At 40.2% G+C, this 26,646-nt stretch overlaps 1 protein-coding gene and 2 non-coding genes across 4 annotated transcripts in view; 1 reads left to right on the forward strand and 2 right to left on the reverse strand.

Moving 5' to 3' along the window:
- GNPTAB (N-acetylglucosamine-1-phosphate transferase subunits alpha and beta) overlaps positions 1-26,646 on the reverse strand; it is an 87,636-nt gene that overhangs the window by 34,533 nt on the left and 26,457 nt on the right. Inside the window, exons 2-7 of one of the 2 annotated variants that reach the window (XM_005572019.5) lie at positions 18,941-19,026; positions 12,189-12,308; positions 10,708-10,749; positions 8,157-8,362; positions 2,687-2,751; positions 2,282-2,416 (exon numbers count right to left, since the gene is read on the reverse strand). In XM_005572019.5, coding sequence (XP_005572076.3) covers positions 2,282-2,416; positions 2,687-2,751; positions 8,157-8,362; positions 10,708-10,749; positions 12,189-12,308; positions 18,941-19,026 — 654 coding nt within the window. The remainder of the gene's footprint in view (positions 1-2,281; positions 2,417-2,686; positions 2,752-8,156; positions 8,363-10,707; positions 10,750-12,188; positions 12,309-18,940; positions 19,027-26,646) is intronic. The other variant, XM_074007621.1, reaches the window with a different exon arrangement.
- LOC123567802 (small nucleolar RNA U13) lies at positions 12,064-12,164 on the forward strand. The gene has a single exon (XR_006690904.2). It is a non-coding gene; the product is annotated as a small nucleolar RNA U13 (small nucleolar RNA).
- LOC123567739 (U6 spliceosomal RNA) lies at positions 18,675-18,782 on the reverse strand. Its single transcript, XR_006690846.1, has one exon. It is a non-coding gene; the product is annotated as a U6 spliceosomal RNA (small nuclear RNA).

Raw genomic sequence — 26,646 nt, forward strand, 5'->3', positions numbered from 1 at the left:
GCAAGTCACTTGAGGCCTGGACTCTAATGCTGACACTGCTTCTCTTCTTCCTCTTTCTCACTTTCTCTCTAGTCTCTAAAAATCTTAAGTCCTAGTACCTGAAGTTGATCACAGGTGTTGGAATCATGAAAAAAACCTTCAAGGAACATTATGTGTGATGAGTTTGATGCTCTGAGAGGTGTTGGCCCCCACAAAGACAACTCTGAAAATCCAAATAAATCTCCGACTTGGTGAGTGAACTGTGGAAAGGCATCTCCCCATGCCTGGAGGCTGCTGGTTCTCCTTGTCCAATTCAAGTTGCTACCCTACTCCACCTCGACCTGCTTATACCACACATGCCACCCAAAAATAGTTTGCTGAAGTGTCAACCATGACTTGGGACTGGCATTCTCTGGCAGCACACAGCCATCCACCAGTAGACGCATGAGAGCAGTCCGCACTAGTGGGCAGTGGCAGCAGGCCAAGTGATGTGGGATATTCAAATGGAGTGGAGTGTGGAGAAGTGGAATGAAACTTCTTTCTTTTCAGCATTTATTATATTAAAATTATATAAACAGAATCAAGAATGCCATTCTATCTACATCAGCAAGTTGAACTGGTGATCAAAAGTACAAATATACATGTGTCTATAATTCTAGAAGTAATAACTAGGAAGCCAAGAAGTCAAATAAACATTGGCTGAAATGAAAGTTAATCCATGGTTTTATCTGCCCAAATCAGTACCAAAAATAACTCAGAGGAAGGACAAATGTATTATCTATTCTAAAATAACTGCAGTTAAGAACAAATTCAACTCTAATATAGCCAGGCATTACAGTATTTCAAAGTACAATAAAGAAAGTCATGAAGGGCGAGGAATGGTGGCTCATGCCTGTAATCCTAGCACTTTGGGAGGCCGAGGTGGTTGGATCACCTGAGGTCAGGAGTTGGAGACCAGCCTGGCCAAAATGGTGAAACACCTTCTCTACTTAAAATACAAAAATTAGCCAGGCATGGTGGTGCATGCCTGTAATCCCAGCCATTTGGAGGCTGAGGCAGGAGAATCGTTTGAACCCGGGAGGCAGAGGTTGCAGTGTGCCCAGATCGCACCACTGCACTCCAGCCAGGGTGACGGATGGAGTGAGACTGTCTCTAAAAAAAAAAAAAAAAAAAAAGTTATGAAGAAAAATACGAAAAAAGTAAAAACTTCGTAAGTGGTTATTCACATTACCATTGTATTACAACGATAATACAATGTAGCATAAAACAGTAAAACACTTGGTCTGGGGTAGGGAGAAACAAGTTAAAAGGAATTTCGTTGGGGGGGGTGCATATAAAAACATGGTTAAGACAGGAACTAAGCAAAAACCCCTCTCTAGTCACCTCTAATCACAGCTCCTCCACCACTACTGCATCTTCAGCCTTTCCCCCTCAAAATTGTTAAATGACATACAACAGGAGGAAGTCAGAATCAGGTAAGCTAAACCCAGGGACAGAACTCAAAGAGCATTTCTTTATAAAATCAAGAAAACTAGAACCTCATAAATTCTGAGGCAAGGACTTTATGCTCTCTACTCTAAGAGATGAGACATTCACGATTTACAACCTGAAACACTTCTGACAGAATAGCAGGCATCTTGACGTAAGGTCAAATAGAGAGAACACCTGCATGGACTATGTCCTAAGTCAATCAGACAAAGGCGTTGAAAACAATACATGTTAAGGAAAAGGCATGTCCCAGGCCAGCCTCCAGAGTCCACCTTAACAAATGGCATCAATGGTCAAACCTGAAGAGCGAATAAGTATCAATTTTAAATACACTTGTCCCTCAATTAGCTACTAATGAATGGTTCTCATTAGCAAATGTTCCATATATCTGAAGCACACTACCTTTATGAGTGAAAGCTTTGGGTAAACAACAGGCTGTGTGCATTGATGACATTTATGACTTCCCCTCATCTCCTCCTCCCATGCTTCCATTGTTCACACCCTAAGTTCCATCCGGGCCTTTGTCTATTTTGTCCACTGCTGCATCCCCAGCAGCTGTAATGTCACCTAAGACATTGTAGGAGCTCATCTGTTAAACAAATGAATCCTGCCCTATCCAGGAACCAAGCAAACGAAATAAGACTCTTAGATTTTTGCCCAAATTAAAAGTAAGGAATGAGGCTCTTCTGGCAGAACAGAATCCCTCTTTGCTTCTTATGTTTATCAGCTAAACTTTGAGAAAAAAATGGACCACAAGAATCACACATTAAATGAGAATGTGCCAGGCTAACTGCTCTATTTTCTATGTTCTTACCAGTTTGATTTTAGAGGAAAGATTTTCTGGCAATTTTGTTTTTAGTTGATTTGTTTCCTTGAATGTCGGTGGAAATCCACTCAGGAAAGCCAAATCTTGCATTAGCACTAATCCAGGGACTTCTTTATCTGTTGTCTAAAATAAGGGGAAAAACACAACTCATTTTCCACATCATGAGGCTGGTGAAAACCTACAGCTGAGAAAACTAATAAAGATCTAATGCATCACAACACAAGCTTCAAAATATGACTTTTAGGATTACTTGAATCAATAGTCATTAATATTAGTAAGCTACCCTTAGACAAAAAAAAAACATTAAAAAGATTCTCAAAGACAAACAGCTTTATTATTCATATTTTTATTCTAGTCTATTGTAAAAATGCAATTTAATTTAAAATAACATACCAAGTAGCCCCTCCATACTGTCTGTCTGTTGTTTCCTTTAAGCAGTCCAGAGTGGGCATCTTCAACTACAACCAAGAATACAATAAACAAGCACATTTTTAATGAATACTTAACTATGGTGTCTGGCAGAACATTGTGAAAACATTCTGAGACCTATTAAAGCAGCATAATATATGGTCCAAAAAAGGAAGCTGAAGGAGACAAAATTAGCCCATTCAACAAAAGGGGAACAGTGTAAATCAGTGTACATTGAAATGTTAAATTTCACAATACTATAAGTGACTGACACAAAGGGAATGCTTCATGGAAGCAAATTTAAGCTAGAATGCGAAGAAGGAAATGATAGGATGATAGAAATCACAGATGTATGTGCAAAGATGGGGGGAACAAAGAATTGTTTGACTAGAGTAAAATATTTGGGAGTGGTGAGTACTAGGAAACAAGGGTAACCAAAGGGGGCCTTTGAATGCCAGGCAGTGGCATGTATGTTAACAGCAGGGGGCTACTATGGATCTTGTGGTTCCTTAAGAGGCACAGTTTTCTCAAAATGAATCCCTAAAATTCACTGGGTGCTGCTGCATGGAGCATCGTAAATCAGGGTAGGGATTGGGGGTGACACAGCCCTACTGGGACAGAGTTAGTGATGGGGACAAGTGAGATCAGCAAACTCGTTGCTGACATTCAGGGATTGTGGAAAACAGAAGACAGGTCAGAAAGCTCCAATTCTGATCTTCAAGATAAACAAAGAAGGCAGGTTCTCCAAATTATAGCCTGATGAGATGAGACGTCAATCCTGGGCATGAGTCTCAAGTGTACTAGAGTTACAAGGCACAGTAGCTCATGCCTGTAATCCCAGCACTTTGGGAGGCTGAGGCAGGAGTATCACTTGAGCCCGTAAGTTCTAGATCAGCCTGGACAACATGGCAAAACCCTGTCTTTACAACAAACAAACAAAAAACACAAAAACTAGCCGAGTGTGGTGGTGGTGGCGGTGACGGTGGTGTGCACCTATAATCCCAGCTATTCCGCAGGCTGAGATGGGAGGATCATCTGAGCCCGGGAGTTGGGGCTGTGGTGAGCCACGATCATGCCACTGCACCCTAGCCTGGGGACAGAGTGAGACCTGGTCTCAAAAACTGAAACACAACAATATAGTTGGTAAGCACGGGAGAAAAGAAAGCCCTCATAATACACTGTTTATCTTAAAAGGAAGCACTGGCTGTTAAGAGTATGAGTTCATTACAACTTTATCAGATAAACTTTTCTCTCTCTCTTTCCATTGACATGATGAATTCTACCTAACAGATCTGGTATATGTATTTGTAATCCTAGCAAAGTAGCTAAGAGCATCTCATGTCATCTTCATGGATATAACAAAGATGTACAGGCTTGGTGCTCAGATGGGCTAGAACTTAACCAATTCTACCAAAGAGGTGAGATAACAAAGCCGCAATCAACCTAGAGGGAGGTTTAGGAGATTACTCACAGGTCCCGTCTTGCTGAACCCTCTATCAGTGTTTTGGAAGTTACAGAAGGCATGCTTGTGAAATGTGTAGATTCATATGAAGATGGCAGAGAAGCTATCGTCCTGGATAAGAAACTATGGATTCCCCAAATTTGTGACTATTTGGAGCAATGAGTCAAATCTGGCAAAATAAAATCTCCTATGAAGTAAAACCTTTATAACTTGGTACCAAAACCAACTATACAACCATAAACTAAAATAGGTATTTCAGCATTAGAGCATGTAAGTGTTTTTTTTTTTTAAAGGTAAGTTTTACTCAACAGTGAGTTCAGTATGAGTCTACAATGTGCTGTGGCCATACTGAATTTCCATCACATTTTTGTGTTTTTAAACAGAAGTAAAGTACATCGAATAAGAATAAAAAAGGTGACGATGTTCTCCAAAACTGAGTCATTAGGAAACCCTGTTGGGTTGACCTTCAAAATGTCCAGAATCCAACCCCTTCTTACCTTCACTGCACCTCCCTGGTCTAAGCAACCTTCCCTCTTGTCTGAATTATCACAACTTTTGCCCCTCCTCAGTCTATTTCCACCAAAGAAGCCAGACTGATCCCTCTGGAATGTAAGTCAGATCACATTACATTTCCACTCAAAACCCTCTGGTGATTCCGCATCCCACTCCAAGTTAAAGCCAGGTCCTTGTTATGGGTACCAAGGCTTATGCCATTTGGTCCCCCGCTTACTTCTTCAGGTTCATCTACTGCCTGTCTCTGCCTTGTTTACTTCATTCCAGCCACACTGGCCTCCTTGCTTTTCTTCAAACATGCCAGATACACTCCTGCCTCAGGGCCTTTGCAATGGCTATTCTACTTACTCAGATCACTCTTTCCCCAGATAGTCACGTTGCTGGCTACCTCACCTTCTTCACATTTCCACTCAAAAGTCACCTTCTGAGTGAGGAATGTCCCTACCATCCAAATTAGAATTGCAATCCCCGTGCCCTGGCCGACACTTCTCTGCTGCTGCCCCTGCTTGTGTTTTTTTTTTTTTTTTTTTTTCCACAGCATTATCTTCTACAAACTATGTAATCTACTTATTTATCGCATTTACCGTCTGACTCCCTCCACCAAGATGTAAACTCAAGATAAGGGCAGAGATTTTTGTCCATCTGTTCCCTGCTCTATCTTCAGTACAGGGAACAGTACCTGGCACATGGCAGGCACTTAATAAGCACTCGTTAAATGGACAGTCCTGCTCTCCCTGCCAAGACGGAACCACACTAAAATAGAATGTTCACTTCCCATTGACACATTTTAGAAGTAATCTGAGAAGAGCAAACTGGGACACTCACAAGTCCCTGAGAGACAACCAAAGAAAGGAAAATAAAATGTCCCAAGGGAGAGGGATTACATGAGTTCTGTGTGACCATAGGAGGTACAACTTTAACCTATATGAGAAAGTTATAAGGAAGCAGTTTGTGGTTCCTTTTGAAAGTCAGTTTAGAGGTAAAATGAACTGCCACTGGAGGAAATTTGTTTGCTATAAATCAGAAAGTGTAAGCTTGATTGGAAAACTACTTTGCTGAGTAGACCCCGCTCCAGGCTGCAGATGGAATATGTGAGTGCTGAGGTACAAATCAGTTCAGGATCTATAGAGGGGGTATATATTTATACTTGGAAAGATTAACATTTCCTTTCATACTAAAAATAACTTTTTTTTTTTTTTTCCAGACAGAGTCTCACTCTTGCACAGGCTGGAGATCACTGGTATAATCTCAGCTCACTGCAGTCTCAACCTCCCAGGCTCAAGCGATCCTCCCATCTCAGCCTCCCAAGTAGCTGGGATTACAGGTGTATGCCATCATGCCAGACTAATTTTCTTTTTTTTTTGTAAAGACAGGGTTTTGCCATGTTACCAAGGCTGGTTTTGAACTCCTGAGCTCAAGCAATCTGCCCACCTTGACCTCCCAAAGTGCTGGGATTACAGGCGTGGGCCACCACACCCAACCTCAAACTAAAAATAACTTGTTAAGTATCAGGGAGCAAGCACTGTTAGGCACTGATCGGGACATAAACTGGTGAGTGGTAAGTCTTCTGTTCAACAAAAAAAATTCCATGAGAAAAACCATAAACTCCTGTGCAATCAAACCTGAGTTATGAGTTAGATTGTAAGTATTATAGAAATGCAGGAAAGTAAAAATAAAAATAAAATCATGATGAATATATTAGTCTGGGAGCTTCATGAAGGAGAGAGGGCTTAAAGTGGGGCTGAATGAAGCAGGGGATGGACTGAGAGGGAAGGAGAAGGGGACAGGCAGCGGGACACAAGGCCTAGCACCACATGTGTGAAGACACTGACAGCTGCAACATGATGTGGGGAAGGCAGGGATATGGGGATCAACTGACAAAATCAAGGCAATTAAAGCTGAATCCCAAACACCAGGAAAAGAAGTTTGTATCCATGTGAAAAGCAAACATACACTGCTATATTATTCTTTTCATAAAGGCAGTGAACCCATAAAATCAGGGTTTTCAGGTTTATTTGAGACCTGTGTGCCAGACAGACTGAGATGGGCTTTACACAGACAGAGCAGGAGTCTTATTACTGGAGTCTGAGGGAATTCAGTCTGGTGTGGAGGAAATAAGTAAGGTAAGAACCTAAGAATCATGTGCAAAAAAAGAAAAGCAAGTCATACGATGAAGTTAATTATTAGTTATATATGTAAAAGGTAAGAAGGGGTCAAAGATGGTTCCAAAGATTTAAGCTGGGAGGTACGACACTGGCAGAATGGGAGCTAGAGAACTAGACTTGGTGTTGGAAAGGGAACATGACAGCTTTCATTTTATACATAAAAACCACAGACCTTCCAAATAGAGACAATCCATGCAGAGGAGGAATGAGTCAGACAAGAGGCTAGAGCAGAAGATGCAGGTTATGGGCTCAGCAGTGCACTGGCCAAGTGGGAGAATGGGATCTCTAAGGATGTGGGTGCAGTTTTATGCCAGGAATTACCATTTTAATTCCATTATCTGCCCAAATCATCTGTTGTCTTATAAACAAGAGAAATTTGTTTTTCACAGTTCTGGTGGCCAAAGTCTGAGATCAGATTGCCAGCACGCTTGGGTTTTGGTGAGGGTACTCTTCCAGGCTGCAGAGGGCATCTTCTCACAACGCCACATGGTGGAGAGCAGAGGGAGCTCTCTGGAGTCTCTTCTGCTATTATTTATTATTTTGAGGCAAGGCCTCACTCTACTGTCCAGGCTGGAGAACCGCTCAGCCTTGAATTCCTGGGCTCAAGCGATCCTCCTGCCTTAGCCTTCCAAGTAGCTAGGACTACAGGCACATACCACCATGTCCAGCTGTGTTTTTGTTTTTGTTGTTGTTGTTGTTGTTATTGTTTGGTAGAGACAGGTTCTCACTATGTTGCCCAGGCTGGTCTTGAACTCCTTAGGCTCAAGCAATCCTCCTTAGTTTCCCAAAATTGCTGGGATTACAGGTATGAGCCACTATGCCCAGCCGAGGATCTCTTTTATAAGGGCACTAATCCCATCAAAGGCTCCACCTCCCAATACCATCATGCTGGGGGTTATGATTTCAACATACAAATTTTGGAGGAAACACAAACATTCAGTTCATATATCTCAGAATGAATACTCCAGGTATGTTCTGTCCAAACTGCAGAACGCAACCTTGTAGAGGAGTTATATGGTAGAAAAATTGCCTCTAGAATAACTCATGGCCAAGAGAACAAGGTAATTATGATATCAGATTGAAGGTCCTCATCACAGCACAGAAAGGTATGTGTATTACACAGAGTAAAATATATGCAGCAATCCCTTTTTGAGGTTAGGCCAAAATACAATGGCAGCTCTTTTGCTTCTCTTTGTGCATTTTTAGAAAAGTTTATCAGACACTTAACAATGAATTGTTTCTATTCCACTCAGAATTTTGTTATTCAAACATCCAATGATAATATGATTTTAAAATATCCATAAAAAGATCTTACCATCCTTAGTACTGTCAAAAACAACAACTGAGACATTAGTAGAAGGGTTTTTTGGTTTTGCAACATTGAATATGTCACTGGCAGAATGAAAAGAAGGATAAAGAGATGGCAGGTCCTTCAGGGTGATGCTGGCTGGCAGGGCTGGGTCCAGGACAAGCATGGGCACCTTGATGCAGTGCGTCAGCAAACACTCTAACTGCTTCTCACTGGAAAGAAACACCAACATGCTCACAGCTACATTCTTGAAATGCAATCGACAATGAGAAGCTTGTCATACTACTGAATTTTTCAGATTTTTTATAGCCCATCAAAAAAATCATAGTATTTTAACAAATAAAGACTTTTATTTCATGGATACAAAAATTAAGTTCGCAAGTATGATATAAAATTGTTCAATCCAACTCTAAAGATAGAGCTTCCAAACTCCCACTAATAAGACCCCCACCAATATTTACTAACTCCAAAGTGCACATGAAATTAAGCACTTCATTACTATCATTTTTAAAAGATTATTCATAATTCCAATAAAGCCCATTATTGGGCAGATTAGGAAGGAGGTAGATTCTGGTTAATAGAGTGTCATGTTACCAGATACAAGTTACCAATTCCAGTTAGAAAACAACTAAACGCATTGGATATGACACTACATTGATGTAAACAAAAGCAACTGTGACAAGGTTCTAATATAAATTTATATGAGATATTTCTATCTGATTATAAGAAATATCTACAATAAACCTATTACCTGAATAAACAAATGGATGGTCAAAGGACATGGCTAGAAAATTCACAAAGTAGGACCAATAACCAGTCAAACAGTATAAAAAATTGTTCAACTTCCTTTATAAAGAAATGTAAAAGAAAACAAAGAGCTATCACCTTTACTAAATTAGCACCCCTCAAAAAATGATGACTCAATATTAGCACAAATGCAGTAAATCTACTTATCTTAAATACTGCTGGTATCACTCCAAACGACACCAACTCTTTTGGGAAAGCAAGTTGGTAATATATACATATATGCTTGTCTAATACGCATATGCAATACATACATACTTATTCAGAACCATAAAAACATATATAAGCTTCTTCCTCAGTAACCTTACTTTCAGGAATCTAGTCCAGTCCAAGTATGGAAGAGAAACAAAACAGAAAAAACAAACCCACACACAGAAAATGCCACAGACCCAAATATAAGAATCATGAAATAATGACAATAGTGAAATACAGAAATGTCTAACATTTAGTAAATTACAGTACTCACTTTATGGAATATTATACAACTATTAAAACTGAAAGATATGAAGTATGAAGATAATACATCAACATGATACATATGTATAATTACATAAAGTTTAAAAAGTAGGATACAAAACTGCACACAAGATTATAAACTACAACTACTCAAATATGCATGAAAAGGGAATAATAAAAATAACAGTTGTTAAATAAGGGTTATAAAATTTTGTGAGTTTTTTCTTTTCACTTTCTTCTCAATCTTTCTTCGTGTTGCACTATTGCTTTTATTTAAATAATTTAAAAACCATTTAAAAACCAGTATTAATGTTAATATAGTTTATAAATAAAGTTATATAATTAACATAAAAAGATAGCTTAGAAGGCACTTCTGAGGCCTGGCACGGTGGCTCACACCTGTAATCCCAATACTATGGGAGGCCGAGGCGGGCAGATCACCTGAGGCTGCAAGTTTGAGACCAGCCTGACCAACATGGAGAAACCCTGTCTCTACTAAAAACACAAAATTAGCTGGGCGTGGTGGTGCATGCCTGTAATCCCAGCTACTTGGGAGGCTGAGGCAAGAGAATTGCTTGAACCTGGGAGGCGGAGGTTGCGGTGAGCCGAGATTGCACCATTGCACTCCAGCCTGGGCAACAAGAGCAAACTCCGTCTCAAAAAAAAAAAAGAAGGCACTTCTGGATCTTGAAATTCTCAGGATCTTCTCCATCAATAAGCATTTTAAAAAGTCTGATGGTTAAGTGGGTAGGTGACAATTAACAGAGATGGCTTGTCAGTGAGAAAGTCTTGTTTTAAGGACCTGTCAGAGTCAGGAATGACTCAAGTCAAGATAGGTGTATTTGGTTCTTCTTGTTGGGCTAAATCTCCTTCCTAGGTTCTTAAACATAAAATATACAGCTTTTAAAGATAAGGACGTATATATTGAACCTACAAGTAAATGATGGACATAAATTTTATAAATGAAAATACTGGGTAGAAGTTAGAGTATAAGTGGACCAAGACAATAATGCACCAAGACAGATTAATAGGAGGGAACTATAGAGAAGGAAATCTTGGGACTCTAACCCTCCCCAATGCAGTGAAGCTTTGGTTAGCAAAATAACCAGAGTTCTCAATCAACTATGCACTCAGCACTGCAAAATTTCCCATCTAATAGATGTACCTAATTTGGGGTCAAAAACTATATGGATAATAGAGTAAATAGAAAATCCTGAATACCCAACAAAAATAAATAATCTGAAATTTCACTTCTATCTTTCAATTTTTATTCTTGAGAGGAAATCAAAATGCTTACCTCTTCTTAGTTGGTTCCGTTGTGTTTTTCCCAAGGATTTCTCTAATAAAAGGCAAATACAGTTTATTACATACATATGGACTAGTGGTAACCCTAAATGTGAGTAAGAGGGACTGACAATGCTTACCACACTTAAAATGCATAATGAATTATATGTTCCAGTGAAATATTACCAACAATACTGTACCTCCCACTGTAACCAAGACAGTTTGCTTAAAGCATAAACTTTTATATTTTATTAGTAAAACATTGTACCAGGCTGCCAGCCATTTTCATGCACTGGGTAAGTCGTATAACCTCAAACAAAGAGAAAATGAATTTGCTCCAATATAAGGTGGCCAAAGACCTGCACTGGGATGCACTCTTGACATTCACAAAGAAGTCAACAAGTAGGTACTAACAAATACTCCTAACGAATCAAAGGGGAATTACATCCGCCAGGTTCCTACCCCTGATGGCTATCCAGAAGTCTGCTGTATCTTTCCCAGATAAAGTAAATAAAATGACCAATCTCATATATTAAATAAAAAATACCAAAGTTTCTAATTCCATAATCTGGAATTTATTCCTAAATGGCATAAAGGGAATATACCTTTTACTGCCATTTTCAAATGGAAACAAGTCTGTGGCCCTATTATATTTTTTAAGGGAAGAATCTGTCTTACTATGGAGATATCTGTCATAACAAACACTTATTTCAAGAAGATACCACACCTGGGGCTCTAAATGAGTAAGCAGGCAGCCAGGGGGGTGGGGGAGGGGGTCCTCTGTCTTTAAGTCCCTTGGAGAGCAAGCCATCACTAGAGCACCACATTCATAAAATCATCTAACAAAGTGAGGCCAGTATCTGGCAAGAGTGGCTGAGTCCTCCTTAGGCACCAAGAAACACAGGCCAGATGGATGACTGCCAAGATCTCGTAATGGCATGAACTGAGAGGCAAGTTTGTTTGGATGGCACTGTGAAAATCAACTTATCTTTCGCTAATGCATGCTTGCTTGTACTCACGGGACGATGTGTTTTGTTTTGTTTCTTTTTCTTTTTTGAGACAGGGTCTTGCTCTGTCACCCAAGTTGGAAGGCAGTGGCACAATCACGGCTCACTGCAATCTCAACCTCCTGAGCTCAAATGATTCTCCTGCCTCAGCCTCCCAAGTAGGTGGGACTGCAGGCGTGCGCCACCACACCCAACAATATTTTCTTTTTTTTGTAGAGATGAAGTCTCACTATGTTGCCCAGTCTGGTCTTGAACTCCTGGCCTCAAGTGATCCTCCCATCTCCACCTCCCAAAGTTCTGAGATTACAGGTGTGAGGCACCATGCCTGGCCTGTTTTGTTTTTTAAGAATCAGTTTTACCAGATCCTTTTGTAGTTCATTAGCATGATGATTGGGTTTTCATGCTCATGTGTGAGATGTGCCACCCTCAGACCTTATTACGTCGCCACATTACCCATCTGATGTGGAAAAAAAAAAATCAGTTTTACCTCATTGCTTTCTGCTCCTCCTCCATCTGTTCTCTGACCTGCTGTAGCTCCTTCAGTAGTTCAAGATCTGTGCCATTCACCCAGGTGTAAACAACGTCAATCGGCATGGGCAGGCACAGCCTAGAGCAAACCAAGAAATCCTACAGTTTAAATGAATTTTTCCAATATATTTGGGAATAAGAATATCACAGGGCTTAAACCCAGAGATTAAGAAAAAAAAAAATCTATGAAGAAGTAATCCAACCATGACATATTATCACAGAACTGCATGTTTTCAAACTGTAGCTGGGGGGCTAATATTTGTCAGGTACCTTCTCTGTGAGTTGTATTATGCTAGACACGTACGTAATTTGCATCGCTTGATCCTCACAGCCACTCTGTAAGAAGGCTAATATTAAAGATTTAAAGATGGTTCGTGGATGAAGTAGAGTAGTCTTGGAAGCTCAGTTTACATTAAACTGCCTGTTCTCATAATTTAGCAAACAAGGACGCTGGGACACAAATGCAGTCAAACATAGAAAATAAATTAGAAGTTTAAAGAACAAAATTACAGGCTCTGCACAGTGGCTCACACCTATAACCACAGCACTTTGGGAGGCCAGAATGAGAGGATCACTTGAGCCCAGGAGTTTGAGACCAGCCTGGGCAACATAGTGAGAACCTGTCTCTACAAAAAATTTTAAAAATCAGCTGGGTATGGTGGTGTGCATCTGTAGTCCCAGCTACTCAGAAGGCTGAGGTGGGACTGCAGTGAGCTATGATTGTACCACTGCACTTCAGCCCGGGTGATAGATCGAGGCCTTGTCTCTAAAAAAAAAGAACAAATTACAAAAAAAGTTATCAAAACCTACAATGAAGACCTAGCCCTACTTAATGCTGTAGACTTCTTGTGCCTTGCTCCCCGCAAGCCCGGACCCTGCCCAGCCTCACCTTTGCTTTTCCTTTTTTTTTTTTTTTTTTTTGTTCACAGCACTTACTACTTTTGTAACATATTAAATAATTAACTTGTAACCTATTCCATTAATTATGTGTGGCCCTCTCCTAGAATGTAAGCTCCAAGAAAGCAGAAAACTTTCCTGCTTTGTTCTCTAAAGTATCCAAGCAATGAGAAGAGTGCCTGGCACACAGGAGCCCAATAAGTATCTGCTGACATATGAGACACTAGTACAGAAGACCTTCCTGAACTTGCACCATTTCTTCCTGATCATCTTATCCCATAATAAAGAGTCAGGCAGGCTTTTAACTACTGAGTATGTTGTTTAAGCCACACCTTAGTGATTTTACCCAGATTTTATCCCTGCCAAAAGCACTCTTCCCTTTTCTCTCACTTTTCAAAAACCTACCCATCTTTCAGGGGCCTGCCCGGATACATGCCACTCTGACTTATGACACAGGAGTTCATGCGTATGTACAGCTGGGTACTGACATTACTTTAGATCAGGGGTGTCCAACCTTTTGGCTTTCCTGAGCCACAGTGGGAGAAGAATTGTCTTGGGTCACACATAAAATACACTAACACTAAAAATAGTTGATGAGCTAAAACAAAACAAAAAACACGCAAAAAAAAATCTCATCATGTTTTAAGAAAGTTTACAAATTTGTGTTGGGTCACATTCAAAGCCGTTCTTGGCCACATGTGGCCCGCAGGTTGGACAAATTTGCTTTAGATAGTGCTATTTCATGTTTAGTACTTTCCAAGAAACTGTATGGGTTTCGCAGTCTGATTTTTAGGCCACGGACCAAAGCATACCATCCTTTTATCCTCCTCACAGCCCAGGCACAGCCTAGACTTTCTACCATATTATCTTGTGGTAATATGGTAGACTTGCTACCATATTATCTCGTGGGAAAATAAATACCATTTGGTAGATAAATCTTTTGAATTATGGAAGGAAAAAATAAACAGAAATGACAACAACCTTTAGCTTACAAGAAGTAGGGGAGATAACTGGATGAGTTTATCCATTCACTGAATAATTCTTATTGAGCACTTAGTATATGCCAGGTACTGTTCTAGGTGCACAGGTTTCAGCAGTAAATAAAACAAAGCCCAAATCTGTGCTTTCATGGAGCTTACATTCCAGAAGGGAGAAGACAGGAAATAAATCAAATAAATAAAGTCAGATGATGTTAAATGTTGTGGAGAAAGTAAAGCAGCAAATGGGGATAGAAAGAGTGCCTATGGGGTGGAGGGGGTGGTCAGTTTTAAATAGGGAGATCAGAGATGGCCTCAGTACATTCAGCAAAGAGATGAAGGAAGTGAGGAAGCTAGCCAGGTGGGTAACTGGGAGAAGAATGTGCCAGAGAAAGGGAATACCAAATGCAAATGCCCTGAGGCAGGAACATATCTTGCTTGTTCAAGGACCCAGAGGCCAAGTTCCCTGAGCAGAGGGGAGAGAGCAAATGGAAGAGAACAGTGGAAAATAAAGATCAAAGAGACAACAGAGTTCCAGAGCTTCATCAGGAAAATAAGGAATCAACTTATTCTCTGGCATATGTGATAGCTGAGTATTTACCAACTGTCTTGTCAAGTTTCACCACTGCCTGTAGAATAAGGTCCAAAGTCCTTCATAATCTGCACCTTGTGTTCTGGATGATCCAATTGTATACCCTTGTCCAAAGACGAAACGAACTTGCAGGCCTTTGTACCTTTGAACATGCTTTTCCTTCTGCCTAGAACATTCTTTCTTTCATGCTTCCTTTAACCACCTCCTCCTTCCTCAACCCCCTCCCTTCCCTCACCCCTCACAAAGAGAATCTATAGCTTAATATGCAGCTTCCACACTACTTTGGACTATAAGGAATCCTGATCGTACTGTGTTGTGCTATTTTCCATGCAGCCCTATCTTCCACTAGATGGAATATCTCTAGGGCAGAAATTGTATCATGCATTCTGTGCCCTGCTTCATTAATTATTTCCTCTCTTTCCTACATCTTCAGGCTCTCTCTCCCTACTGTAATGATTTGCAAAGGTTTCCCTATCTAGGGTTTTTCAGAATTTATCAATAAACAAATTCTAGTGTTTGTAGAATTTCTTTTTCTCACAAGCTCTCAGGTAATGCTGATGTTGCTGCTCCAGAAATTGCACTTTGGGAACCACTGATATACATGTAGGTTATATACTTCACTTTTTTTCCCCCTAAAATGCCAGTTCTATCTATATAAGGCCAATGAGTTCATTTTGTTCACCACTATATGCCTAGGGCCTAGAACAGTTCCTCCCACATGGGTGGGGTTTAATACATATTTGTTGCCTAACTATTAGTTCATTCCTTTATCATATATACATCAGTCTTTCTCATTAAAAAAAAAAAAATCCATCTGCCTCACACTGCCTACATGTAAATTATCCAAGGTCATCTCATTCCCAGCCTCCCAGGTGATTTATGCTCAGACTAACAATAAATTTTTAAAAACTGCTTAAGTGATGTTTTTAAAAGAAAAGGTTAAAGGAGAGAATTACATCTTAAGTTTTCCTGTAAAAGTAATCATCTGCTATTAAATATTTTTAATATATCATATATATTTAGTTGATTAAAACATAATATACTGTATGTATTACATTATCAATGTAACTTTGGTGAAACTGACAAATGGAAAGAGATTGTGTGATCTGCACGAGGTCAATGAGTCAGTTGTTTTCCTATTAGACATGGTCACACTCTAAATCTTTCATTCTAACCACTAGGTCACTATCTTGGTTCACAGATGAGAAGGAATGCTTTATCTTAGAACTGTAAACTAAGACTAAGTCACCCATGACTCAGAACCAAAGCAGCGATGACACTGACACAACTTTCATTTTAATCACTGTTAAGTGAATATTAAAGCCACTTAACAGTCCCTTAGTTCTACATTCTATAAAGTAGGTGAGAAAACAGAGAACTTAAATAGTATTTTGTGTCTTATTTATTTATTTATTTTTTTGAGATAGTCTCGCTCTGTCACCCAGGCTGGAGTGCCGTGGTGCCATCTCAGTTCACTGCAACCTCTGCATCCCAGGTTCAACCAATTCTCCCTGCCTCAGCCTCCCAAGTAGCTGGGATTATAGGCACTCACCACCGCCTGGGCTTATTTTTATATTTTTGGTAGAGACGGGGTTTCACTATGTTGGCCAGACTGGTGTTGAACTCCTGACCTCAAGTGATGTGCCCACCTTGGCCTCCCAAAGTGCTATGACTATAGGCATGAGCCACCACGCCTGGCCTTAAATAGTATTTTAGAACCAAACACTTGGAAGAGATTGTAATCTTAATCTAACAGATCTTAATCTAATATCTACATTTTATGGATGACAAAATTGAGCCCCAGATAGACGTAAAGACCCACAATAAGTAGCAGTGGATAGTTTACATATTCACTTTTACTGACATATGGAATGGGATTTTTTTCATTCAGAGCAAACAACCTTAAAAAGATTTACACTGGCCAGGCATGGTGGCTCACGCCTCTAATCTTAACACTTTGGGAGGCTTAGGTAAGAGGATCACTTGAAGTCAGGAGTTTGAGACCAGCCTGGGCAATACAGCAAGACCCTATCTCTATTAAAATAAATAATTTTTTAAAATAAAAAAAAATTGTAGAGAAACTAGCAAAATAATGAAAATATATGAATGTTATGGTATTTTAAAATATATTAGACCACGTGAAATGTTATTTATGATCCATTTATTTGTCACCATCAAAATGAGGAAATTTTGAATTATGCCTACATAAAAATCAAACTATATTTTAGTACAACCTCTAAACTTTAGAAAGAGAACAAGAGTGTTTGATTAAAACTGCTGACCTCAAAATCTGCATTTTCTAATAAGCTAGTTTTCTTTCTAAAAGTTTGAAGCAGCTGTGCATGGTGACTCATCCCTTTAATCCCAGCACTTTGGGAGGTCAAGATGGGAGGATTGCTTGAGTCCAGGAGTTTGAGACCTGCCTGGGCAACACAGTAAGATCTCATCTCTAAAAATAAATAAGTAATGAATTAATTTTTAAAATTAATTTTAAAAATTTTAAAAAGGTTTGAAGCTCCTTCGGGGCAGAGATCTATGTATCTGTAAACCATCTGCACGTGGCACAGCATAAAGCACAAATCAATAAATATCGGATTTTAAAAAGTTAATCAATTTAGAACTTTCCTTAGGGAAATTAACTTGTTAAAGTGAAAATTATATTTCATTAAAAATCCTTTACTGCAGTAGTTTTCACAGTGGGGGCACCAGACCAGCAACTTTGGTATCACCAGGAAGTTCGGTAGAAGTGCAGATTCTCAGAACCCCTCTGAGACCTACAGACACAGAAACTCTGGGCTGGGAAGTAACTGTTATTTTCTTAAGCCTTCCACTGAAAGTTAAAGTTTCAGAACTGCTATATTAAGGAATGATCCTCAAACTTTTACTGTTTGGTCCCTTAAAATTAAAAAATTCTTATGGACCCCAAAGTGCTTTAGTTTGTAAGGTTATAATTATCCATATTTGCCATATTTGAAAATAAAACTGAAACATTTTAAAAATACTTAATTCGTTTTAAAATGACAATAGGCCAAGAGTGGTGGTTCACGCCTATAACCTCAGCACTTTCGGAAGCTGAGGCGGGTGGATCACCTGAGGTCAGGAGTTTGAGACCAGCCTTGCCAACATGGCGAAACTCTGTCTCTACTAAAAATACAAAAATTAGCTGTGTGTGGTGGCACACACCTGTAATCCCAGCTACTCGGGAGGCTGAGGGAGGAGAATCACTTGAACCCAGGAGGTGCAGGCTGCAGTAAGCCGAAATTACGCCACTGCACTCCAGCCTGGGAAAGAGTGCAACTCCATCTCCCAAAAAGATAAGATGAGATAAGATAAGATAAGGTAAGATAAGATAAGATAGCATCTTTTATAATGAAATGGCTACATTTTCTAAAACAAACCAAAAAAATAGTGAGAAGACAGAAACAAAATCAGAAAGGACTTGTGTGATTCATTTTATCTGCAAAAAGGGAAGGAGGGTGTTGAAAAAAAATTGCTTCCATTCTGAGGCCTGTCTTGCGAAGAGGAAAAAAAAATCCCCAAAGGCAAGAAATGGTGAAGGCTGCATTCCAGAATGGCGGCACTAAGAAGCTTGGCCTTCCAAGAGAAAGACCCACACTATAAGGTATGAGGCTGTTTGCTCCTCCCTCACAGATAAGCAGCAACACGTGACCAACGGAGTGGGGTTCAGGCCCAGTGGTTACTGGGGAGTGGTCTCAGTTCACAGGACGTTGTCAACAGAATTCTGGCCAGGGCTCAGAAACTGGCTATGTAGTAGCCACCTGGTTTCATCATCCTACAGGGGAATGAAATTCCCTTTACCTCACAGACCTGGGGAGACAGAAAATGCAATCATGCAATTTAAGATACCCAATAAACTATTAGGTGGGATTACTCTCTGAGAATCAGATTTTTCACCCACCAAATGTGGTGAACACACTTTCTTCAGATGGGCATATTATGTTTTCTTTCCTTATTTTAAAAAAAGATTTTATGGAATACTTCATGAATTGGTGTGTCACCCTTGCACAGGGGCCACACTAATCTTCTCTGTATCATTCCTTTTTTTTTTTTTTTATATATAGTATATGCGCTGCTGAAGTGAACACACCAGATGGGCATACTCTTGAGTAAGTTAAACCATACCTATAACTCAGAAAGACCACTTAAACTGTCATATTTACAGGATGGCAATTTATGACTCATGATTTAGGTCCAAATAATAGATTTCTCCAAAATAGATCTCACCGATTCTGAAAGGACTTTCCAGCAATATTGTCTCTATAGGAATCAAACAGAACGTGGTATTGATCTCGGCTCCATTCCAGAACCACCTAGAACAAAAAAAGAAACAGCGTTTTCTTCGCATCAAAGACTGAGAGTAAGTAACTTTCATTAAATTTTAATTTCATTAGAATTGCTAGAGAAATGGGTAAAGCAATCAAAATTCATGTATTCACTTACTGCCTACCACACACATTGTGTTATATCCAGGTGAATAAGCTACAGTTCCTGACACGGACAAACTAAAAGACTTAGTGTCTCACCATGCTTGGAATGGGGTAGCAGAATCAAAGAGGTTTAAATGGATGTGGTATTTGAAATGGGTCTTGAAGAATGAGTTCACCAGGTAGGGAAAAAAGGACTGGGCTAGCCAGTTAGAAAAGCATGCTAGAAGGCTGAGAAGCAGCAAGGGCAAATTGTTTTAGGGCAACTGAGTGGCTGGCTTTGTCCAGAAGACAGGTAGGTAACTGTTGAGAAATGGGTCTAGGAAAGAAAGCTGGGCCCTAAGCGTGACGTGCCCTCTGTGTCTTGGGAGCACTGAAGGATTTTAAGGCAGTTACTAGAATCCCTCTAAAGTTTAAGACTCTTCCCAGAGCATTTACAAACACAAGCAGAAACAGAAGGGACCGTCTGGGCACGGTGGCTCACGCCTGTAATCCTAGCACTTTGGAAGGCTGAGGAGGGTGGATTCCTGAGCTCAGGAGTTAGAGATCAGCCTGGACAATATGGTGAAACCCTGTCTCTACTAATATACAAAAAATTAGCTGGGCATGGTGGCGTGCGCCTTTAATCCCAGCTACTCAGGAGGCTGAGACAGAAGAATTGCTTGAACCTGGGAGACACAGGTTGCAATGAGCCAAGATCATGCCACTGCACTCCAGCCTGGGCAACACAGTGAGACTCCACCTCAAAAAACCAAAAAACCAAGAAACAGAAGGGACTGACAAGATATGGGAGGATAACGACCTTATTACCTGTGAGGTTTCGGCTAATGACCTTGCTAAATATGTCAGGAGAAAATGGAAAGCTTTAGATAGAAGTTCCCTCATGTTTGCACCCTAAATCTATAAACCTACCCACACATATATCCCATTTTCTTTTTCATTCCTCTTACCATAGAGGAAGTGTCCCTCCACCTTGCAGACATCCAATCTCTATTTGCTCTGGATCTCAACTTGTGTGTTCTCAAGACCCTGCCTCTCTTTTCCTTTCAATAGGATTATTCCCATTGGCACGCGAACATGTTCCCGTACCTTGGGAACACCTTCCCTGCACTCCATATCCATTCCAGTGAGTCCCTCTACCCCACATTTTCTGTCCCTTTCAAGGTAATCTCCTGCCTTCCCATTCACCCTTCAGCTCAATCCAGTATCACTCATGCTCTCGCCATTTTCGTGGCCTTACCAACGCCCCCACATTGTCGGGGCATTGGTAATGTCGTTAGCGCTGTTAATATTGCAGCGAGCTCATGTGCTGCGAGTATCTGTAGTGACACTAATTATCTCCATGTGAGCAGTTTGTCTCTCTAGTAAATTGCATGTTGTGGTAAAAAGTGATCTCTTATCTTTCTTACGTATTTTTCATATTTAAGGCAATACCGTAAACTGTGAAGAACACCATGGGACTCAGAAAGTGCCACTAGCGCTAATGGAAGTGCTCCCAAGAAGCAGAGGAAAGTCATGACATTACAAGAAAAAGTTGAATGGTTTGATATGCACCATAAATTGAGGTCTGCAGCAGTGGTTGCTGGCCATTTCAAGACAAATGAATTTAGCTAAGAATCACTGTGAAGCTGTCACTGACAGCTCGAAAACTGCATTTTTTGCTAAATGCCTTTTTATCTTGTATTGAAAATGCGCTTTAACATGGGTCCAGAATTGCTATAAGAAACACATTCCTATAGACTAACATAATGCAAGAAAAAGCAAAGTTGTTAGATGACAACTTAAAGCAAAAGGACAATAAGGGTCTAAAGCAGGAGAATGTAATGCCAGCAAAGAACGATTTGATCATTTTAAAAAGAGATTTGGCTTAAAAATGTCAAGATAACCGGAGAAGCACCTTCTGCGGACAAAAAGGCAGCAGATCAGTTCCCAAAGAAAATCACTGATGAGAAAGGATATCTACCTGAACACGTTTTTAATACTGATGAAATTTAATTATGGGAAAAATGTGACAAAGAACATTTATTAGTAACGAAGAGAAGCAAGCATCAGGATTTAAAGCAGGAAGGGAAGGGACAGGCTGACTCTACTGTTTTGTGCAAATGCTGTCAGGCTTTCCTTATCTGTAATGCTGCTAACCCCCAAGGCTTGATGGAAAAAGATTAACACCAACAGTCAGTGTTTTGGTTGTACAACAAGAAGACCTGAATAAGAGCTCTTTTACTGGACTAGTTCCTTCGACACATTGTCTCTGAAGTCAGGAAGTACCTTGCCAGTAAGGTACTGCCTTTTAAAGTCCTTTTGATTGGACAATGCCCATGGCCACCCAGAACCCCATGAGTTCAACACTGAAGGCACTGAAGCGGTCTACCTGCCCTAAAACACAGCATCTCTCTAATCAGCCTCTAGATTTGGGGTAGGGGGGTAAGTGGAAGGGCATAAAGATCTTTAATGCTCATTATGGTACTCTATGGAAAGAACTGTCAACACCGTGGAAGAGAACCCCAATAGAACTTTTGGTTTTGGTTTTGTTCTGACATGTTTCCATACACTTACACGTGTACTTTAGTTTGTGGAACCCTGGTCCAAACCCCAAACATTCCCTGACAGGGCTTATAGGGTTCTTACTTTGTTCTTGGGAGATGAATGAGAAGCCGAAAAAAGCATGTAATCATAGTCCCCCTCCTGGGACCCCTGCCAGCTAGCTACATGTTCAAAAATTATGGTCTTTGGCCAGGTGTGGTGGCTCACACCTGTAGTCCTAGCACTTTGGGAGGCTGAGTTGGGAGGACTATCTGAGCCCAGGAGCTCAAGACCAGCCTGGGCAACACAGTAAGACCTCGTCTCTATTTTTTCCCTGTTATAAAAAAATTTTTAATTAAAAAAAAATTATGATCTTCTCTTGTGAACAGTTTTAAATCAATGGATAGAGAACATCAAAACTAATTTGGATGGCCATCCTGGAGATCTTTTGAGTCCACAAACTTGTCTTTCTTAGAACAAAATCAGGGCCAGGCGTGGTGGCTCAGGCCTGTAATCCCAGCACTTTGGGAGGCCATGGAGGGAGGATCACTTGAGGTCAGGAGTTCGAGATCAGCCTAACCAACATGGTGAAACCCCATTACTAAAAATACAAAAACAAAAATCAGCCAGGCATGGTGGCAGGTGCCTGTAATCCCAGTTACTTGGGAGCCTAAGGCAGGAGAATCGCTTGAACCTGGGAGGCGGAGGTTGTAGTAAGCTGAGATCGCGCCACTGCACTCTAACCTGGGCGACAGAGTGAGGCTCCATCTCAAAAGAAAAAAACAATACAAGACAGCAGTCTTATAATTAAAAATCTGAGTGGGAGGCATACTTTAATTGGTACCTTGAAGCTTCTAAGCACACTCAGGGTCCTAAAATTGCCTCTCTACAACACAGAATCTCAAAATTAATTAAGATAAACAGTTAAGAAAAAACAAGGACCAGGTGGCTGACGCCTGTAAAGCCAGCACTTTCAGAGGCTGAGGTGGGAAAATCACTTGAGGCCAGGAGTTCAAGACCAGCCTGGGTAACATAGTGAGACCTCATCTCTACAAAAAAATTAAAAATTGGCCAGGCATGGTGGCACACACCTGTAGTCCCAGCTACTCAGGAGGCTGAGTCTGGAGTATTATTTGAGCCCAAGAGGTGGAGGCTGCAGTAAGCCATGACTGCATCACTGCACTCCAGTCTAGGTGACAGAATGAGACCCTGTCTCAAAAAAAAAAAAAAAAAAAAAAAAAAGGCCAGATATAGTGGCTCACACCTTTAATCCCAGCATTTTGGGAGGCAGAGGTAGGTGGATCACTTGAGCCCAGGAGCTCGAGACCAGCATGGGTAACATGGCAAAACCCTGTCTCTACAACACCAAAAAATTAGCCAGGCGTGGTGGCACGCACCTGTAGTCACAGCTACCTGGGAGGCTGAGGCAGGAGAATTGCTTGAGCCCAGAAGGTGGAGGCTGCAGTGAGCATTTATTACTGTGCCACAGTGCTCTAGCCTGGGTGACAGAAGGAGACCCTGTCTCAAAAGAAAAAAAAAAAAAAGCTGGAAAAAAATTAAAAAAAGAACAAGGCCTTAAGGACCCAAACTCTTTCCTCTCTGGAACAGATGAGACTTCCCCTTCCTTCTTTTCTCTCTGTTCTCCTCTCTTTTTCTGGTCTGCCAAAATCTGTCCCTTTAAAGTTAAAGGAGGCTGCATGAAGGAAAAAAATAAAAATAAAACAATTCAATTAAACTAGCCTGAGTGTGGTAGCTCATTCTGTAATTCCAGCATTTTGCAAGGCCAAGAAGTTGGGCATTCGAGACCAGCTGGGGTAACATAGTAAGACCTTGTCTTTACAGAAAAAAAAAAAAAAAATTTTAATGAGCCAGACATGGTGGCGCACACCTGGAGTCCAGCTACTCAGGAGGCCAAGGCTGGAGGATGGCTTGAAGTCAGGAGTTCATGGCCAGCCTGGGCAACATACAGAGATCCTGTCTCTAAAAAAAAAAAAAAAAACCAACAAATCAATTAGCCAGGCATGGTGCATGTCTGTAGTCTCAGCTACTTGGGAGGGTAAGGTGGGAGAATCACTTTAGCCCAAGAGTTGGAGGCTGAAGTGAGCCATGATCGTAATACAACACTTGAGCCCAGATGACAGAGCAAGACCCTGTCTCTTAAAAAAAAAAAAAAAAAAAAAAAAGAGAGAGAGGAAAGAAAGAAGAAGAAAGAAATGAAAATTAAACTCATTGACAATTCCTCTAGACTCCAAATTTCTTTTGTTCTTTGGAGCAAGGCTGAACTTCATGCCACTGCCAGGGAACTTCCAGAGGTTACTGGGGATCCTCATCAATTTGCTGATTAATTCAACATAGTAACTTAGGGTTATCAGCCAGGGTTTCTCACCCACAACAGGTGGTTCACATTCTCCTCAGTGAAGGTCAGGCACAACACTGGATGGTCAAGGCTCACTGGCATGATCCTGAGGGGGATTTAGACAAAAACACCCCTAAAGACTATGGATAGTGTCGAAGGTATAGAAGAAAAAAACAAAACAAAACAAAACAAAACAAAAAAACACTCCACAAGTCTATTCTCAAGGCTCTTCCTAAAGCCTTACCCTGGAAAAATCTCCAGGCCTACGCCCAAGAACCTTATGTACAACTATTACAGTACGCTCCAGGTTGTATTTAAAGAAAATGTTGAATCTATTCAAGTAGCCTTTTATTCCATGTTCGTGAACAGCCTTTCTTGAGAACTCTCCCAGCTTGTCAAAAGGGCCCGAACAGAATGGGAAACTATGCCCACTTCTGATCTAGTTAATTTGGCAAATCAGCTTGCCAGCACCCTTGAGGACAATACTAAAAAGAAAACCACTAAAATCCTTAATCTCCACTTACAGCAGATGGAGACTCCCAGACATAACACTATGAGGAGACCTCCTGGGCTACGCCACTTCTGTAAGAAGCCAGGACTCAAAAAGGTGCTGAAAAAGATGGAATCTCTCAACAACTTTAATGAATCTCCAGGGAATTAGGCTGAGTTAAAAAAAAAAAAAAGTCTCAAAAGTCTAGCAAGTGGACTCAGAAAGTGATACCGCAAAGACTGGCACTTTAACATGCCAAGAAGCCTTAGAAGCTGCCTTAGAATCAAGGTCCCTCTAACCTTGTCTTCCCTCCAACAAGGGAAGAAGAAAAGATAAATGTACCATGTTCCTAGATTACAAAAGTCTCCCTAGTTTCTGAAAACAAAATTTGTTTTGCAATGAAGCACTAAAAGAAAGACTAAGATATATTAAAGACATTTTAAGCTTTATCTTTTCTATTAAACCTCTTCCTCCTATGATATTAATCAGGAAGTAAAATCTGCTGATCACCAGCAGCATTTCTAATCACATTTGATTAAAGACACCCGTTTTCTCAATGCAAAGTGGCTTAGTGCAATAAAGCACAATTTTAAAAAATTAGGAGCTCAATGGTTAACACAGGGATGATTTCTTCTCTTCACATAAATTAAAGGAAATGATTCAAACCAAAAATGGATGACCACTATTTAGTCAAACATTAATTAAACTCAGACACTTTTCGACACCATGCCTACCCTCTTTGGATCCTCCACAGCAACAGACAACACAACATAACAGATTTTTTTAAGGAAGATAAAATGGAAATCAGGGCTTTGTCCTCAAGGAGCTGACATCCCTGTTGAGGATTAATCATTTATTTGCATGAAATGATGTAGGACTACTGTATAGCTTTTAAATGAGTACAGATTAAAATATAACAAACACTATTAGACAAAAGGGATAATCATGAGAGACTTTTCCATGGAGAGAGAGCTGAGATTTTTATGGAAATAAGGGAGTGGAGAAAAAGGAAGGATTTGTTTGCCACTTGGGGAGTAGGGAAGAAAATTGTATTAGAAGTCAGAATTAAGAATACTGGCCAGGCATGGTGGCTCATGCCTGTAATCCCAGCACTTTGGGAGGCCAAGGCAGGAGGATTGCTTGAGCCTGGAAGTTCAAGACCAGTCTGGGCAATATAGTAAGACCTTGTCTCTATTTAAAAAAAAAAAAAAAAAAAAACTAAAAAGTTAGCCAAGCGTTGTGGCACTCACTGGCAGGAGAATTGCTTGAGCCCAGGAGCCAGAGGTTGCGGTGAACCAAGATCACTGGGTGATAGTGAGACTGTCTCAAGAAACCAAAACAAACAAAGTATTGCTTTGTGCTCTGACAATGCACTGTACTATATAAAAGTCATATCTAAAAGAAAACAAAAAGAACCCTTAGCAATCACACTTGGCTAAAAAGAAAAGAGAGAGAGAAAAAAAAAGGCACCAACGAACTACCAGAAATACTTTCAAAAAGTATTCAAACCGACTTTCTGAATATATCCAGGTTGCTTGTTTCATTGCTCAGAGTTTTCAGAATCACCAAATTCTACAGGAAGAACTTTAAATCCAGTGCCCTACTCTGCAGCCAATGTTTGAGTTGTTGTTACAACGTCCTGACAAATAGTTATTCTACCTATGAGAGTAGACCTGTGCTGTCCAATATGGTATCTGGCCAGAAGTCATTATTTAAAATGTAAACTAAATAATATAAGAGATTCACTACTTTAATCACCTAGCCACATTTCAAGTACTCAACAGCCACATGCAGTTAGTGGTCACCATAACGGGCCAAACAGAAATAGAGATTTTGGTCACAGCACTAAGTTTGATTAGTGCTGCAGCTATTCAAACCTTAAAGACTGTCACAAAAGTACGCAAGGTGGCAATTCAGAACAACTGGACCTAAGCTCCAGTTTTGTGATTTTAGACAAGTCAATTTAACCCTAAATTTCAGTTTTAAAATTTAAATAATACTATCTTATCCCCCTAAGGAGTTGTTAGAAAATTCAAGTGAGCTGATAAATTAATACATTAAAATATTCTGGCAACTACAAAGTACTATAGGATGTATAAGATATTAAAATTATGATACAATACTGAATTTATTACAC

This window comes from Macaca fascicularis, chromosome 11 (genome assembly GCF_037993035.2).
Source record: "Macaca fascicularis isolate 582-1 chromosome 11, T2T-MFA8v1.1".
Taxonomy (NCBI): domain Eukaryota; kingdom Metazoa; phylum Chordata; class Mammalia; order Primates; family Cercopithecidae; genus Macaca; species Macaca fascicularis.